The sequence below is a fragment of the Anguilla rostrata genome, chromosome 10, assembly GCF_018555375.3.
Source record: "Anguilla rostrata isolate EN2019 chromosome 10, ASM1855537v3, whole genome shotgun sequence".
In the NCBI taxonomy this organism is placed as follows: domain Eukaryota; kingdom Metazoa; phylum Chordata; class Actinopteri; order Anguilliformes; family Anguillidae; genus Anguilla; species Anguilla rostrata.
This window is the reverse complement of record NC_057942.1, coordinates 39,422,861-39,438,013: the sequence shown is the minus strand read 5'-3', so window position 1 is coordinate 39,438,013 and position 15,153 is coordinate 39,422,861. Positions and strand designations below refer to the sequence as shown.

General features: G+C 48.3%; 1 protein-coding gene across 5 annotated transcripts; it reads right to left on the bottom strand.

Moving 5' to 3' along the window:
• Positions 1–4,326: 4,326 nt before the first annotated feature.
• On the bottom strand, positions 4,327–14,278 carry elovl7a (ELOVL fatty acid elongase 7a). 5 transcript variants are annotated; one of them, XM_064297006.1, is made up of 10 exons: positions 13,711–13,817; positions 13,229–13,384; positions 9,781–9,860; positions 8,577–8,767; positions 7,631–7,711; positions 7,395–7,451; positions 7,094–7,199; positions 6,808–6,944; positions 5,973–6,184; positions 4,327–5,294 (listed from the first exon to the last, which is right to left on the bottom strand). In XM_064297006.1, the coding sequence occupies exons 3-10, from the start codon at positions 9,842–9,844 to the stop codon at positions 5,288–5,290; spliced, it is 855 nt and encodes a 284-aa protein (XP_064153076.1). In that variant the 5' UTR covers positions 9,845–9,860; positions 13,229–13,384; positions 13,711–13,817; the 3' UTR covers positions 4,327–5,287. The 5 variants fall into 5 exon arrangements, with proteins under 5 accessions (XP_064153076.1, XP_064153078.1, XP_064153073.1 ...); XM_064297008.1 differs by lacking the exons at positions 13,229–13,384; positions 13,711–13,817 and adding an exon at positions 14,146–14,278; XM_064297003.1 differs by lacking the exons at positions 13,229–13,384; positions 13,711–13,817 and adding an exon at positions 13,866–14,072.
• Between the last annotated feature and the right edge of the window lie 875 nt (positions 14,279–15,153).

Genomic DNA, 15,153 nt, shown 5'->3' with positions numbered 1-15,153 from the left:
AAAATGATAAAAAAAAGGTTGTTTTTGCTGGCTTTATATTAACCCGATCCAAGATGGCGATTTGATTCCCACTGAAGGCCAGCTATTCAGAAACATGCATCCTTTTAACCCAAGGCGATTAGCGTCTCGTAATGTTACGGTGGTCTGACTGGTTTTATCGTCTGGTTCCTGATGGCAGGGGAAAGAACCTTCAGAATGCGTCGGACAATTTCAGGAAATTGCTTCTTTTTTTTTTTTTTTTTAATGACTCGGCTGGTCGTTAAAACGAGCAAATAGCTCAAATGTGAGCTCTCGAGGTTTATGAGCTTTGCGTAGCCTGCCCGTCACAAACGACCCTTCGTAAACGAAGCTCGACACGGCTTCGCCGAAGACAAATGAGGGTTAGGATGATTCCCGAGGCCCTGACTAAATGTTAGAACATATGATTTTCCAGGGTGGAGGGGCCCAGTGTGGGACCTTTTCATGGGCCCAAAATTTGTGGTGATTCCCCTGTTTGGTCCTGTTGGTCCTTTCTGTCTACCTTCTGCAAAAGCAGAACGAGCCAACAGCCTGCCAACTTTTTAAACACGTCAGAACACAGTGACCCTTAACGAGAGGACAGGAGCTAAGCAAAGGCACGGCAGGCCAATGCTGAAAAGGGTGTTTTACCATGAAGTACGCCCCCTGCAGGACAGAATCAGCTCTGAAACATTACCAAAGTCTCAGCAAAGAAGAGACAAGGAAGCAGTAAAACCAAACACTGAGGACCTCCAAACACTGGGGACCTCCAAACACTGGGGACCTCCAAAAACTGGGGACCTCCAAACACTGAAGACCTCCAAACACTGAGGACATCCAAAAACTGGGGACCTCCCAACACTGAGGACCTTCGCTGTCATCTGACGCCAGATGAAGACTTCCTCCAGCTCACGGAAGGTGGAGGAAGATGGAGGAAGACGCTGGAGTGACAGCGCCCGCGTTTCGCATTAACGCCTCGCTGAGTCGCCTTCAGTGTTCTGACACCCCGGCCACCTGTCACCTGGCGGAGGGCGCGGCCCTGCATCGTCCTCACCTGACCTGGAACGCGCCGAAAGTTCCAAGATGTGAAAACTGCATGAAAGAACTGTGCTGTAAAGTGTGAGTGCATCTATGCTGCCTTAAGCATGAACCAAAAAAAATCCTATTTTTGTGTAAGTAGCCTAATCAAGTCTGCGATTTTATGTCTCTTCTTCCACAAAGAGTCTCGTTCTTCTGTCCTTTTCATATACATATGTACATTGTTGTTCCATTTTCATTTAAATTTTACAACCAGTATGAAATTCAGTACAAGAAGTTTTTTTTTTTTTTGTCAAAAGGAAACTTGCCTCATTGTTGCAATTCCTTCGCATGAGAGAAGAGCTGATCGTTGGAAATTACGTATGGAAAGAATTGTTCAGGATCCATGGATAATCGTTTCAACTGGAAATTTGGTGTCATTCCGGTTTATTCTGGTCAGAGCAGAAAAGTGAGGCATTTATAGACAGTATATAATTGAAAGGACTTTCATCTGTTTTCTTCCCATGATGCTCCTGTCTGCTAACTGGCTGCCTGAGCAGAGATGGACAGTTGGTTCTTCCTGCATCTATTATGATGTCATAAAGAGAAACGGAGTTTGAGAGACAGGCTTCGCACTTCCATTTGCGGTGGCCTAATTTCGTTCTTCTGAAACAGGTGACAGAGGAAGAAAAATCAATGTCATGGAACTAAGTTAATTAACTCCCATTTGAGAATAATTCAGATTTTTTTTTTCCACAAAGCTCATGGGAAGCTTTAACATTTGCGGATAAAAATAGTCAAATTCCATGTTTAATACATAAAAGCTTGCTAATGACCACTCTCCTTGAATGACATTTATTATTTCTTAAAAGGTTTTAAAAAATATATATAAACAAGGGCGTATCTGACACACAGCGACAGCCCCATGTCAAACTGGGGTGGGGGGAAGGGGGTATCTGACACACACACACACACACAGACAGGCCCCTGAGTCTAACTGGGGGGGCATCTGACACACAGAGACAGACCCCTGTGTCTAGCTCGGGGGGGGGGGGGGGGTGTTTATCTGACATCTGACACACACAGAGACAGGCCCCTGAGTCTAACATGGTGGGTGGGGGGGGGGGGTAGGGGGGCATCTGACACACACAGAGACAGGCCCCAGAATCCAACGTGAGGGGTGGGCGGGGGGGGGTTACCTGTCACACATGGAGGGAGGCCCCTGAGTCTAGCTGGGGGGGTATCTGACACACACACACACACACACACACACACAGAGGCAGGCCCCTGAGTCTAGCTGGGGGGGTGACCCTCCGTTTCCCTCCTCGCCTGTGAGACGGTACGGCAAATTACTCCTGTCAGCCTCTCGTCACAGCAGGTGCACCAACCAGGTCATTACCTCTGCTCCTTCTGTCTTTCCTCTCCTCCTCCTCCTCCTCCTCCCCTCCATCCACCCATCAGGCATTACCCATTTCTGTCATGTGTTCTGGGGGGGGGGGTTCTACAGTATATATACTATATATTCCTCAAAATAGAAATCGATAACGGGCATTAAAATCTGCAATAATGTCAATGAGGTAAAGGTGGGATGTCAGTCGCCACAGTGACATCTACAGGACGGTGTTGGAACTGCAGGTGAGGCACTGCTGGTGCAAAGGCTTCATTTTTGGTCCCAACTGACCTCAAAACTCTGGGCGCTGAAATTTTTTCAGCAACTTAGGATTTACTCTGACAGGTACATATTGTGGAAAGCGCATTTTTATACTGACTGACGCACATTTTTAATGCACCGGACTTACACTAAAATGCAGAATAATTCCGTGCCACACCACAGTACTGAGTGCAGTAGACAGTGTAAGCAGGACTGCAGGACGAGGAGGCAGTGCCAGGACCTGGAATAAGTAATTATTTGAAATACTTAAATCAGCCACAAAATTCATAAAACATGGCCAGGAAGAATGAGGTCGTTTCATTACAGCGATGTTGTAAGACCTTTTTGTAATGTTATAATGTTGTTTCTAATGGTGTGACTTCTCTCTGTCAGGCATACAGCCCGAAGGTCGGTTGGGTGGGGGGGGGGGGGGGGATGAGGGGTGGGGGTTGGGGATGGGTGATTTATGGTTGCCAGAGCTCTGTGGGTTGACACCAAAATTAATAAAATTTGTGACCAACCCGGAAAGCCATCACATCATCTCCTTCACTCTGAAAAAGAACAGACAGGAAACCAGGCTAAACTTGGATGCCTCAAAGGCTATCCGTCAAAGTTATCAACGGTGGGGGGGGGGGGGGAGGGAGGGGCGACACTGTGAACTTAGCCAGGTCATAGCTTTCCGTGGTATCCATTTAAGATGAGAATCAGACCCAATCTTCCCTTCTCTCCCTCTAGCTTTCTTATCGGAGGGTTTTCCTGGATAGTTTAATCTTCTCCAGAGAGCCCAGGCTGGATGCTGAATTTACTTTGAGCTTTTAGGCACTGGGGTACAAATGCAACACGACAAACAGACCTTTTGAATAAGGTCAAAAATGGTGTCAGATTTTACCTACCGATACGCAAAGAAAGTAAAAGTTTTAACTTTGAATGATGACATTTCGTGCAAGTAAGTCAACAAGATCAACTGCGGTTCAATTGTGTGCAGAGTATCCAGCACACAGAAGAATGAGGGTGGAACTCCGGGGCGGATCGTAGCCTTCTCCAGGGTGAAATATGACATCACAATGGGAGTGACCTTGGCGATGCCGCCGATTGGGTTTCGTTGTTAGCAACGATCGCTTCCTTAGCAACAAACTAAATGGACTGGCAGCAAGGGGATGGGAACAATGAGCTCAGCAAACTTGTACACTGCAGATCAATCAGGTTTCAGATATCGTTGCGGTTAATCAATGGTGATCGTTTGTCTCGTCAAATGTCCATGTGGGGGCATATCCAAATACATCCATCATCTTCCCATATTGATCATTAATATTTCTATAAGAAGTTGCCAAACAAGTCAAAAATGTGATTCCGGATATTTCTAAATTAGCTGCATGAGCATGTCTTTAAATTGCATTTTGTTCTCTTTTGAATTCATGAACATTTAACACAGTAGTAGACAACAGCACCCTCCAGTGGAGAAAATCACTAAGCACATAATGATACGATACTGTACTGAAATTTCTTGGGCAACTTGATTGAAAAGTTTCCTTGTGAAAAGCACAAGGAAATTGAACAAGGACAGCAATCAAGAAAGTCAAACCCTAAGGGTGCCAAGTCAAAACTCCAGCATGAACACAACATCAGTAATCTTCAACACAACACCACACAAGGACTCGGTGTGCATATCATATTTTTTTTTTATTATTGGCACATAAATACAAACTAAATACACAGTTTCTGTTTGGTTTTTGGCCTTTGAGGTTTTTAAACGCCGTATCATGTCTCAGGAAAAAAAAAAGGAACGCAAAGACATTCATGAGTGTTGGACACCGCAGGGTTAAAACCTGTACGGTCCCGGGCTGCACCCGTCCCCCAGGAACAGCCGCGCGATCCCGGGACGCTACGGAGCCACGTTGTTCCCTGTCCTAAATCGCCGCGGGGGGCACATTAACGCTCCCCCCCGAGTTCCTCCAAGGACAGGAAAGGGGCTCTGAACAGCTTTCATTCTGGTCAAACCTCAGAGCTCAAAATGGGAGGGTGAAAACAAGCCTTTAGTGTTTTTCTTTCTTCCCCCCCTCCATATATATACTATATAAAAACTCAATAAATACATGTATGAAAAAGCAGCTTCAACCAAAAGGGTTTCCTTTCTTTTTTGCGCTTTTTTTCTTTAAATTTTTTTCTGGATGTTTCAAACAGTAAGGCTATACCCCTTTGATGAGGAGAATGTTGCCATGGTAATCAAGGGCGACATCAGTGGGGGACATCCAGGTGGGAGTGGGGGTGGGGGTGGGGGTGCATCCACACACGGTGTCTGAATGACAGACTCCCAGCACCCCTCACCCCCCCCGACCCCCCCACCCAGAGAACGCTCACACTGACGACGCGACTCAAACCGACAACTTCAACCCAGCCCTCCAAAAAAGAAACAGGAGCCACCGTTCATAATGTTTCAACATTCACAGAGATTACAGTTCAATTCACAGACAGCGTTATATAAAAAATATATATGTATAGTTTTACGCACGCTCAAGAGAGAGGAAAAACAACCTCCTGGAAAACCGGAAAACTTCGACCCGGAATGCAAGTGCGACCAGCCGACAGTTTCCAGTGTTCGGAGAAGGTCGTCCAGGGGGGAAATCACAATCTGGATCCAAATACAGGGCAATCCCGCGGTCAGATATTTAACATCTTAACACCACTGAATCAAAGCCATTTAAAAAAAACAAAACAAAAAAAAAAAACATTTGTATCAGCTCTTAGTTTAGGAGGCACATTATCAGAAGTAAAATACAAAAAAGGAAAGAAAAAAAACACAAACAGGAAAAACTCAAGTATTAAGACAGGAAGGCAGATTACAGCTGTTCTCCTTGCAGGTCCCAGTCTTACCTCAAATGACCAGCAGGGGGGTGTAAAAGCTTCTGTTCTAGCCCAGCGCTAAACTACCCGAATCAACCAATCAGGGACAGGTAAGTGGCCGCTGATTAAGATGACTCAGGTGTAGCGCAGTGCTAGAAGAGAAGCTAGCCACCATAACAGGCCCTTCACAGGTGAGCCTGGGGACCACACTTTCAGATTGGGGGGGGGGCAGAAAAGGGCGGACCACGGGGGGAGGGTGGAGCAGGAAAGAGCGGGAGCGGGGTGGGGGGTTGGGGGAGAAAATGGTGGGGCTTTAGGGGGCAGGGCTTAGGGCAAGTGAGGCAGGAAAGGGCAGGGCTTGGGGCATGTGGGGTAGTAAAGGTTGGGGCTTTAGGGGGTGGGGCTTCAGGGGAGTGGGGCAGGAAAAGGTAGGGTGGGGGAGGGGGGGGGGAGGGGGGGGTCTCACTCTTGCTTGTAGCCCCCTGCCTTAGATCCATTCAGCAGGACCTTCGGAAGCCTCTTGCCCTTGGTGTAGGCGTGGTACCAGAAGTTGAGGAAGAGGATGAGGAAGACCAGGCCGTAGAGGCCGATGATGTAGATGAAAATGGGGAAGCGGTAGGGGCAGTCCTTCATGAAGAAGTACTGGCCGATGTGCGTGGTGACCAGCACAAACTGGATCTGAGACACAGATACAGCACTTAGCAACGCAGGCAAGTTAGCTCCCACACCAAACAAGCAGCTAAGAAACTGTGCCTACAGGTTTGATTCGGCGCTAAAATTATTAGTGCTGAAGTTAAACCTGCAAGACTGGAGTTAAACCTGCAGGCGCTGTGGCCCTCCAGGGCTGGAGTTAAACCTGCAGGCGCTGTGGCCCTCCAGGGCTGGAGTTAAACCTGCAGGCGCTGTGGCCCTCCAGGACTGGAGTTAAACCTGCAGGCGCTGTGGCCCTCCAGGGCTGGAGTTAAACCTGCAGGCGCTGTGGCCCTCCAGGACTGGAGTTAAACCTGCAGGCGCTGTGGCCCTCCAGGACTGGAGTTAAACCTGCAGACACTGCGGCCCTCCAGGACTGGAGTTAAACCTGCAGACACTGCGGCCCTCCAGGACTGGAGTCAAACCTGCAGACACTGCGGCCCTCCAGGATTGGAGCTAAACCTGCAGCCACTGCGCTCCTCCAGGACTGGAGCTAAACCTGCAATTCAGGGTCTGAATAGCAATTTAAATTCACTTCCTGAATTGAATTTCCTCCTGCTCGGCTGACCCCCCCCCACCCCACCCACCCCCATCCCCATCCCTGTACTCACACACTGGATGCTAGTCAGGTGTTTCTTCCACCACAGGTAGCGCTGGTAGGCGGGGCCTAAGGCAGATAGGCCATAATAGGTGTACATGATCACATGGACAATGCAGTTGAGCAGGGCGTGGAAGGTACCAAGTCCACCTGGAAACGGGGGTGGAGGGAAACAAAAAGAGTCAGCAGCAGCTCAGGGTGGTGGGGGTTGGGTTTTTTTAACGCACTTTCTTCTTCAGGGTAAAACCGGGGGGGGGGGGGGGTCCAGAGTGGCATAGCAGGCGGGGCCCGAGGGTTACCTCCGGCAAACTTGACTCCAAACCACCAGGTGAAGGGCATGATGGCGTGGTGGTAGACATGGAGGAAAGTGATCTGGCTGTTCTTTTTCCGCAGGACGAAGAAGATCTGGGGGGTGGGGGGGGGGGGTCAAATTGCATTCATGAGGAACGCAGTTACAGGTGGGCGGGCGATGCACGTACTGCATGTCGCTTTGGATATAAATGAATCAACCAAATAAAATGCAATGTAATGAATGTCCCTCCCTAAACGAAAGCCCGACCAATCAAGAGAAAGCAAGAAGTGATACAGACTCATACTCACTGTATCAAGCATCTCAATGAATTTGGAGAAGTAGTAGAGCCAGCAGATGGAGGCCATCTAGAGACACAATCACACAAATGTCATGACGTCAACAGGGCTTGTACGGGTGACTCTAGAGAGGGAAACGTGTCGTGACAGAGAGTAGGTGCGTCGTGACAGAGGAAGGTGTGTCACGCTGGGGGGGGGTGCGTCATGACAGAGAGGATGCGTGTCGTGACAGAGAGCCGTGTACTCACCCGCACGGCCTGCGGGGACATGGAGTAGTCCACGAGGTCACAGTGGAAAGAGTACCCTGTCCCCCAGCCAGACATGACGAACTGAGGAGACAGAACCACACACACACACACACACACACACACACACACACACACACACACACCCATGCCGTTCCACACGCACACACACACACACGCCCACGCATGCACACACACGCACACTTGTCAAGCATGCTTGTTTCCCCATTGCTCACCAGCAAGGAATCCAGCTAGACTCGTTTCATTGTCACTCCACTTGCACAATAAGCTCACTCAAAAAAAACTTCCCACATTCAAACACATCCGAGTAGACACAAACATGTGTTTTTAAATCCTGTTTCCACCACTTTGTTACTTTTATTAAGAAACAAGCAACTTATTTTCTAATAATACAGATGATTTAAAATGTAAGAAAAGGGAGTTTCACTCAATTTTCTCAATACCTGTAAATTCAGTGAGTTTCAGGTGACATCTGGAAAGCACATATCTTCTCTATGAACAATGAAAATGATTAAAGCTTGCTGTTTTGGAACATCACATCACAGTGCTGCTACAGTACTGAACACAACCAGTAGAGGCTTGGTTGACCAACCAGTAGCGGGCTGGCTAAGTCTGGTTTATTCCAAAAATACTAATTGGCCAGCCTTGAGAACAGGCATTTCAGACTCCAATCATGGGGGGTGGGGGCTGCAGTACCTGCTGGTTTCTGGCGCGTTTCAGCACTTGCACGATTAATTGAAGGCACTGATTGGCTCAAAAGTCCATAGCAATTCCAGTAGGCTACTGATTGAAAGGAAACCATTAAAGCCTGCAGACACTGCGGCCCCCCCAGACTGGAGTTAAAACCGCAGACATTGCGGCCCCCCCAGGACTGGGATTAGAGACCCCATGTTAAAGGGGACCCAGGATGTGCACCCCGCCCGCTCACCTCGTAGCACATGTAGAGGGAGAGCGCCACCACGGAGAAGTTGTAGACGATCAGAATGGGCTTCAGGTCATAGGGCTTCCGGTTCTCCATCAGCCGAGGCCCCAGTGACATCACAAAGTAGATGTACGACACGATGATGATGGTCTGTGGGCCCGGCGATGACATCATCAGCCAGCCGTCTACCCTGCGGTCTACACAGCACAGGGTAAAAATACGCACAGTTTCAGCACAGAGTCACAGCACAGGGTCAAAATATGCAAGGTTTCAGCACAGAGTCACAGCACAGGGTCAAAATATGTAGTTTCAGCACAGAGTCACAGCACAGGGTCAAAATACGCAAGGTTTCAGCACAGAGTCACAGCACAGGGTCAAAATATGTAGTTTCAGCACAGAGTCACAGCACAGGGTCAAAATACGCAAGGTTTCAGCACAGAGTCACAGCACAGGGTCAAAATAAGCACAGGATCACAGCTCAGATTTGCAGCACAGGGTCAAAATGATCACTAGCGCAGCGTGCCGAAGCCCTGGGGCCTCGCGTGTAAACTCTGTGGAGGTTCCACACCGAAAGGTTACAAACGCACAAAGAGGAAAAGTGCAGCGGAACGCACAGCGCGTACAGTCAAAAATATCCTGCTTCATATAACCATCGGCCCGCCCGCACGCAGTCCTCACTCTTTATAAATCACCATCAACTTTAAACTTCACGTACATGAGCCTGGTATCCCGCCCTGCTAACTCCCGCAATTAAACATGAATGGATAGTGGAACGCCCGGCGTTCTATACGGCGTGCAGCGGCTTGCCATTCCAACGAATCGTCAGGGAAAACGGAGAAGTCGGCCCAAAAAAAACAAAGAAGAAGAAAAACTTGACGGAGTGTGAAATAGAGACGCCCGTAACGGAGGGAGAATTGCCCCCTCCCCCCCCCCCCCCACAGCTTGGGTAAACGTGCGCATGACGTCAAGCTTGTTTTTATAAATCCCAAATCCGCATAGATTTTAAATGAGGCCCCTGGTGTTTGGCTCCCTGTGTTAGCGCTCGTGCAGAATCCCAGCGCAAGCACAGAGTCCCTGCGTTAGCATTATAGCACCTAGGCCCTGTGTTACTGTAGAGTCCCTGCGTTAGTGTTAGCATTAGCGCAGAGCCCCAGCGTTAGCGGTAGTAGCGTTAGCACGAAGCGGCCGCATCGGGGCTGCTGTGACTCACCCGCCTCTTGCATCATCGCATCGTACAGATTCAGCACCCGGGAGGTGAGCTCGCTCAACGCCATCTCTCCTGGTGCCACCCTGCAGAGAGAGAGAGAGGGGGAGAGAGAGAGAGAGAGAGAGGAGGATTATGGGAATGTAAGGAGGTGGCGGGAGTTGCCATTTTAAGGCCCACAAATCTGCCGGTGGATGTGGAGGAGCAAGCGGTTTCTCTGAGTGGACCTCCACTTCAGCAGCTACTTCTACTTCTACTCCACAGACCAGGGTCAAGCACCAACAGTGCAGCTGCAAACCTGAGGAACGGCAGAGGTCACTGAACTGTGTCAGTAAGCCACGCAGCCATGTGGACATTATACTGTATTACAGGCATTTAGCGGACGCTCTTATCCAGAGCGACTTACACAACATTTTACACAGAATTTACACTGCATCCATTTATACAGCTGGGTTACATACTGAAGCAAGTCAGGTTAAGCACCTCGCTCAAGGGTACAACGGCAGTGTCCTACCCAGGAATCGAACCTGTCACCTGTAGGTTACAAGACCAGTTCCTTACCCATTATACCAACACGGCCGCCATTAGGCCTACACTACACTGCGAACAGACGTGTAGAAACAGGAGCTAAGCAGCGTCGTCCTGGGTGAGTGTGATAAGGGCATGAATAAGGTCATAAAAACAGCACGGTGCCACCCACAATGCAAAAGCTGTGGCCGAGCGAAGGGCGCCGGTCGGGTTGGCAGGTCCATCACGCGGACAGGCGAGCGGACCTGCCTTCAAAACGAAACGGTGCCGCAGAGGGGCGGAGAGGAGGACACAGGAAAACAGTGTCTGTTGAGTTTTAACAAGGCCAGATTCTTGACATTTTCCCGAAAAAGACCCAAGAGGCTTTTTTTTTTAAATGGAGGTCAGTTGCGCCTACTGTCAGGCCCACAGCCCAGGATCATTTTACCCGCTGACCCACAGTCAGCTTCGTCAACCGCGCCCCTGTGCACCAACGTGGTGGCGCGAGAGGGAGAAACTGATCTGGAGTCAGTCCCGCGGGGGCAGGGCCTGACTACACCTCGGGGGAGGAACGAGAGCTCCGTCTCAAGTTCGGCAGCATTCTTCACTGGCATTTCGGGAGCGAAAACGGAGGCGTCGCCCCACCCCGACAGCCGGCAGTCGCCATGGAAACGGCTCTTTTGGTCCGGAGGACGTACGTTACAATGCAAACTCGCGGGGGACAGGTCAAATGTCACAGCAACTTAAGGTGAGGGAGTGACTTCAAAGCACTTTGAAACTACTTCACACGAAAAAATTCAATGAAGGGGGAGAGCAATTTAGAGTACAGTTTTTATCGCTTTTTAAAAACACTTAAAAGAACTGAGTGTTACATATATCAGCATGCACAAGACAACAAGCAGTGCCTGTCTGATGTCAGCTATACAAACAGGGTCTGGAATTCTCAGAAATTTAACTGCACAAAATCAATTTCTCACAACAAATGGGATTGGTCAGGTTTACTCTGGTTCACAATGGAGTGGGCAACAAAATGTAAACCATTACACCACACGTACGAGATGATCATCCACCGTCATCTGCAATCAACACCAATCATCTGCAGACATCCCAAAACCCGAGATCTCTCACAACCGTCCTGCAGCCGAACGTCGACATTTTGATTCACATTCGTCAGAAACACATTTGAATCTCTTAATGCTACCTGAGTTAGTATAGAGACAGAAAGCTGTGCCATGCACCAAAAGAATTCAGTGAGCCAATCACCACTAACCTGAGGGTCAGGTGATTATAGACAGGTTATATTACAGGTGGTTTGAGAGAACCTGTAGGAAACCTCAATCATTAACACAGCCTGAAAACACGACATTAGCCAGCCTTTCAGCCCAATGGGCCCCCACGTTCCTCTGAACTAGAGCGAATCAAACACCGGACAAATCCAGAAACACGTCTTCAAGCCCTGAGAAGCCAAAAATCAGACCAGCGCTTAGTTTATACAGTAGACTGATCCAACCAGAAAGAGAAAGGGGGGGGGGGGCTCAGAATAAGAGCGGACGAGCATCTGATTGGAGATGATGAACACCACTCCAGGCACCGAGGAGCTGGGGGAATTTGCATGCCTCCGAATTCCAGCACAACGGCCACTGTTCCACAGCGCATCGATCACAGGCGGTAAGAGCGGGCAGGTTTAGACACCTGTTTAAAAATCTGCAGCTCCCCGAGCTTGCCTTGCAGTCATGGGAACCTACCGAGCAGGTGGAGGAGGAGGAGGGGACAGAAGGGTCGGCTCCACTGAAGCTCTAGGCCCACTTACCGCCAAACCCAAACAAACCCGAACATGTACAGAGAAGCAGAATATTAATATTTTGAAAGTACACACGATTTTCCACTGGCGAATTGGGGAGGGGCGGGAGTGGGGGCAGCCCCGGCAGTGATGTTGGCGAGGCTCACTGGGTGAAAGTTCTGCAAGCACACACACATGCGCAAATGCACACATACACACATACAGTACACACACGCAATGAGCCCACAAGTACACACACACACACACACGTGTGCAAACAGGCACGGACACACACACATACATAGACGCACCCACAGGCAGACAGACACACACACACACCCACGTATGCAAGTACATGCACACACACGTGTATGCAAACAGGCACGCACACACACACATACACAGACGCACCCACAGACACACACACACAGACACACCCACGTATGCAAGTACATGCGTGCACACACACACACACACACAGCAGAGAGGAACATTCACACACAGCAATATGAGTTGCTGAATTTGTCCAGCTGTTCCCAAGCATTTGCATTCAGCCTCTTAGCTTTCCCAGAGATCAGGCCACAGTGAGAACTCGCCCTATGCAGCAACGTGCACTTCGAGTTAGAAATCACACTGCACCCGTCCCAAATGCACACCTTTCAAGCATCATATTTCTTCCTCGAACGCCTCACACCCCTGGCCTACAGACCACCACCAAAAGCACAGAGCCGACTGCACATGGAGCAAAAATAGATCAATAAAATAAATCTGCTCCATACTACACACACTGTCCATTTGCAGAGCGTGTGGAGACTGACTGACCCAGGAACAGATCTGTCTTTTGGTACATGCTGAAGAGGGATTACAATATGGGCCTGAGAGACTGATCCCAGACCAGCTACTGTTAACAGAAAAGCACTAACTGTAAGCACCTAACCCTAACCCCCCAGTTTATTTAACTTCACCTGTCACAGACACCACTGCTAATGTGCGCACCTGTCAATATATTGCACATGCCAACAACAGCCAGTGTGCGCGGCGAGCACGGTTTGATAAATGCAGGCTATTATTAAAAACATTGCATCGCATCATTTGACAACAGTGTTAATATCCGCCTACATTACTGAAATTCTGAACGATAGCACGCGAGTAAATAAAAGCACTCACTTTCCCAGATGAGAATTTGTCGAGAGAAAAAGTCCGGCCGCTCCCCACAAACACAGGGCTCCACTCCTCTTCACACAAACTTCACCGGTTTGATTTACATTTACTCCGCTTTAATTATCCTTCATAACACTGGATAGTGAATATGCCACGCGAAAACTGTGGTATGGACAAAAGTACAGCAATACGTTTTAACTTACAATTACCGCCACACTGATTCAATTGTCCAGGAAAGTGGTCAAGGATATGTGGTGCACAGAGATTCAACGGAAGTTGTAATAAAGACCAGTAATGCAAAAGGGGACTATAAGTAGCAGCAAACTGATACAAAAGTTGGGAACTACCAAAATGTTCCGTTTTTTTTTTTTTTAGTCAAGAACAATTTCTCAGCATCACAGAACAGTATCCTGGCTGCGGCGAACGGTTTTAAAGATGGTCAGGATTTACAAAGCTTTAAAGAAACCTGCGTATTGTCAATTACAGACCTCAGCGACTGATGCTGCGGCACATGTTCAATTAATACAACCTCCGCAGACAACAAAATAACTTCGATACACGTTCCAATGCTGTCACGAACAACGGTAGTAAGCAGAAAAGTACATTTCGATTCATCAAATGATTTACAAGCGGCTCCACACACCTGCGGTTCTCCAAGAAACTGAGTAATCCAGCGCCTGTCCTGCGCACCCGAAAGCGACTGAATCCGGGAGGGGTGAGCGGTTTATTCCCAACAGTAAATCCCCTCCCGTGGCCTACCAATGGCGGAAGGTGGTAACTTTTTCTCCCCTTTCTTTTTTGCTCAGGCGATTAACACTGAACAAATTAGCCAGAGTCGACCGGTATCTGAGCCAATCAGGGTGAGGTGCGTCCAGTTTTAGTTGAGCGAGAGAAGGAAAAAAAAAAAAGAAAAAAAAACTCACCGAACAAGAAGGTTTGGTTTCTAGCATCGCTTGTTCCACAACGGGAATTTCCAGTAGACGGCGAAGGTGAAATGTCTTGACCAGCCATAAAAGGTTGTGCATTGTGATTTTTTTTAATCTTGAAAAACTTCACCAACTTGTTTTCTCGCCTTTGCGACCCCCCCCCCCCCCCCAAAAAAAATGCGCATGGCATTTTTGATGTCTCATTGAAATGAAATTGAGTGGGTTTGTTCTAACCATGTTCTTCTCAGTTTATATCTTATATTGTGTTCCAGACCTATGATTTGTCAGCCTTGTGTAAGCAGTCGGTGTGGCACATCAGCTTGATCGGACGTTGTTGGTTCCACTCTTCATTACCCTTGAGTGACGTTATTACCCCCGAGTGGCACCACAGGAAAATCTAGCTCATGCTCAGCGTAATCTTAAATAAGCCGCGGGAAAAACGTAACCCTGGCAACAGCAGCATACGGAATATACACACAATTATGATCGACTGTCAAGACGCATGCAAAACAAGGCAAGAGGTGCAGAAGCATTACAATCACACTTATAAAGGGCTCTTAAGGATAACACTAGTACTTCTCCCGTGAAAACAAGTTCACCCTAATCATATTACCCACTTCCCGCCTGGGGTTAAAAGGGCGGGATATCAGAAGTTTTCACGAGAAATGAATGAAGATAAACGATTGCTCACTGAGTCATTCATGTATATCATGACTGCCAGGAAAAATGACTGTGAAAATCTGTGTGAAGCAGTCTGTGAAATTGCTCCTTAAAAATGCATGATATGCACCAAGGACACTCGAACGTCGGTGGGTTCCTGGGGTGCTGTTATACAGCAGTTACCTTTTCCTTGTGGGCGTGTGACTCTGTTTGTGTATGCACACAGTATTTTTGCCATGTTTTAAATCTCTGAAATGTCACCCTTGCATACATTATCAGTTAAGGCAACACATCCAGTTCCATATTTTTATGCACATTTCATGTTTTCAGTGGGTTTAATTTCCG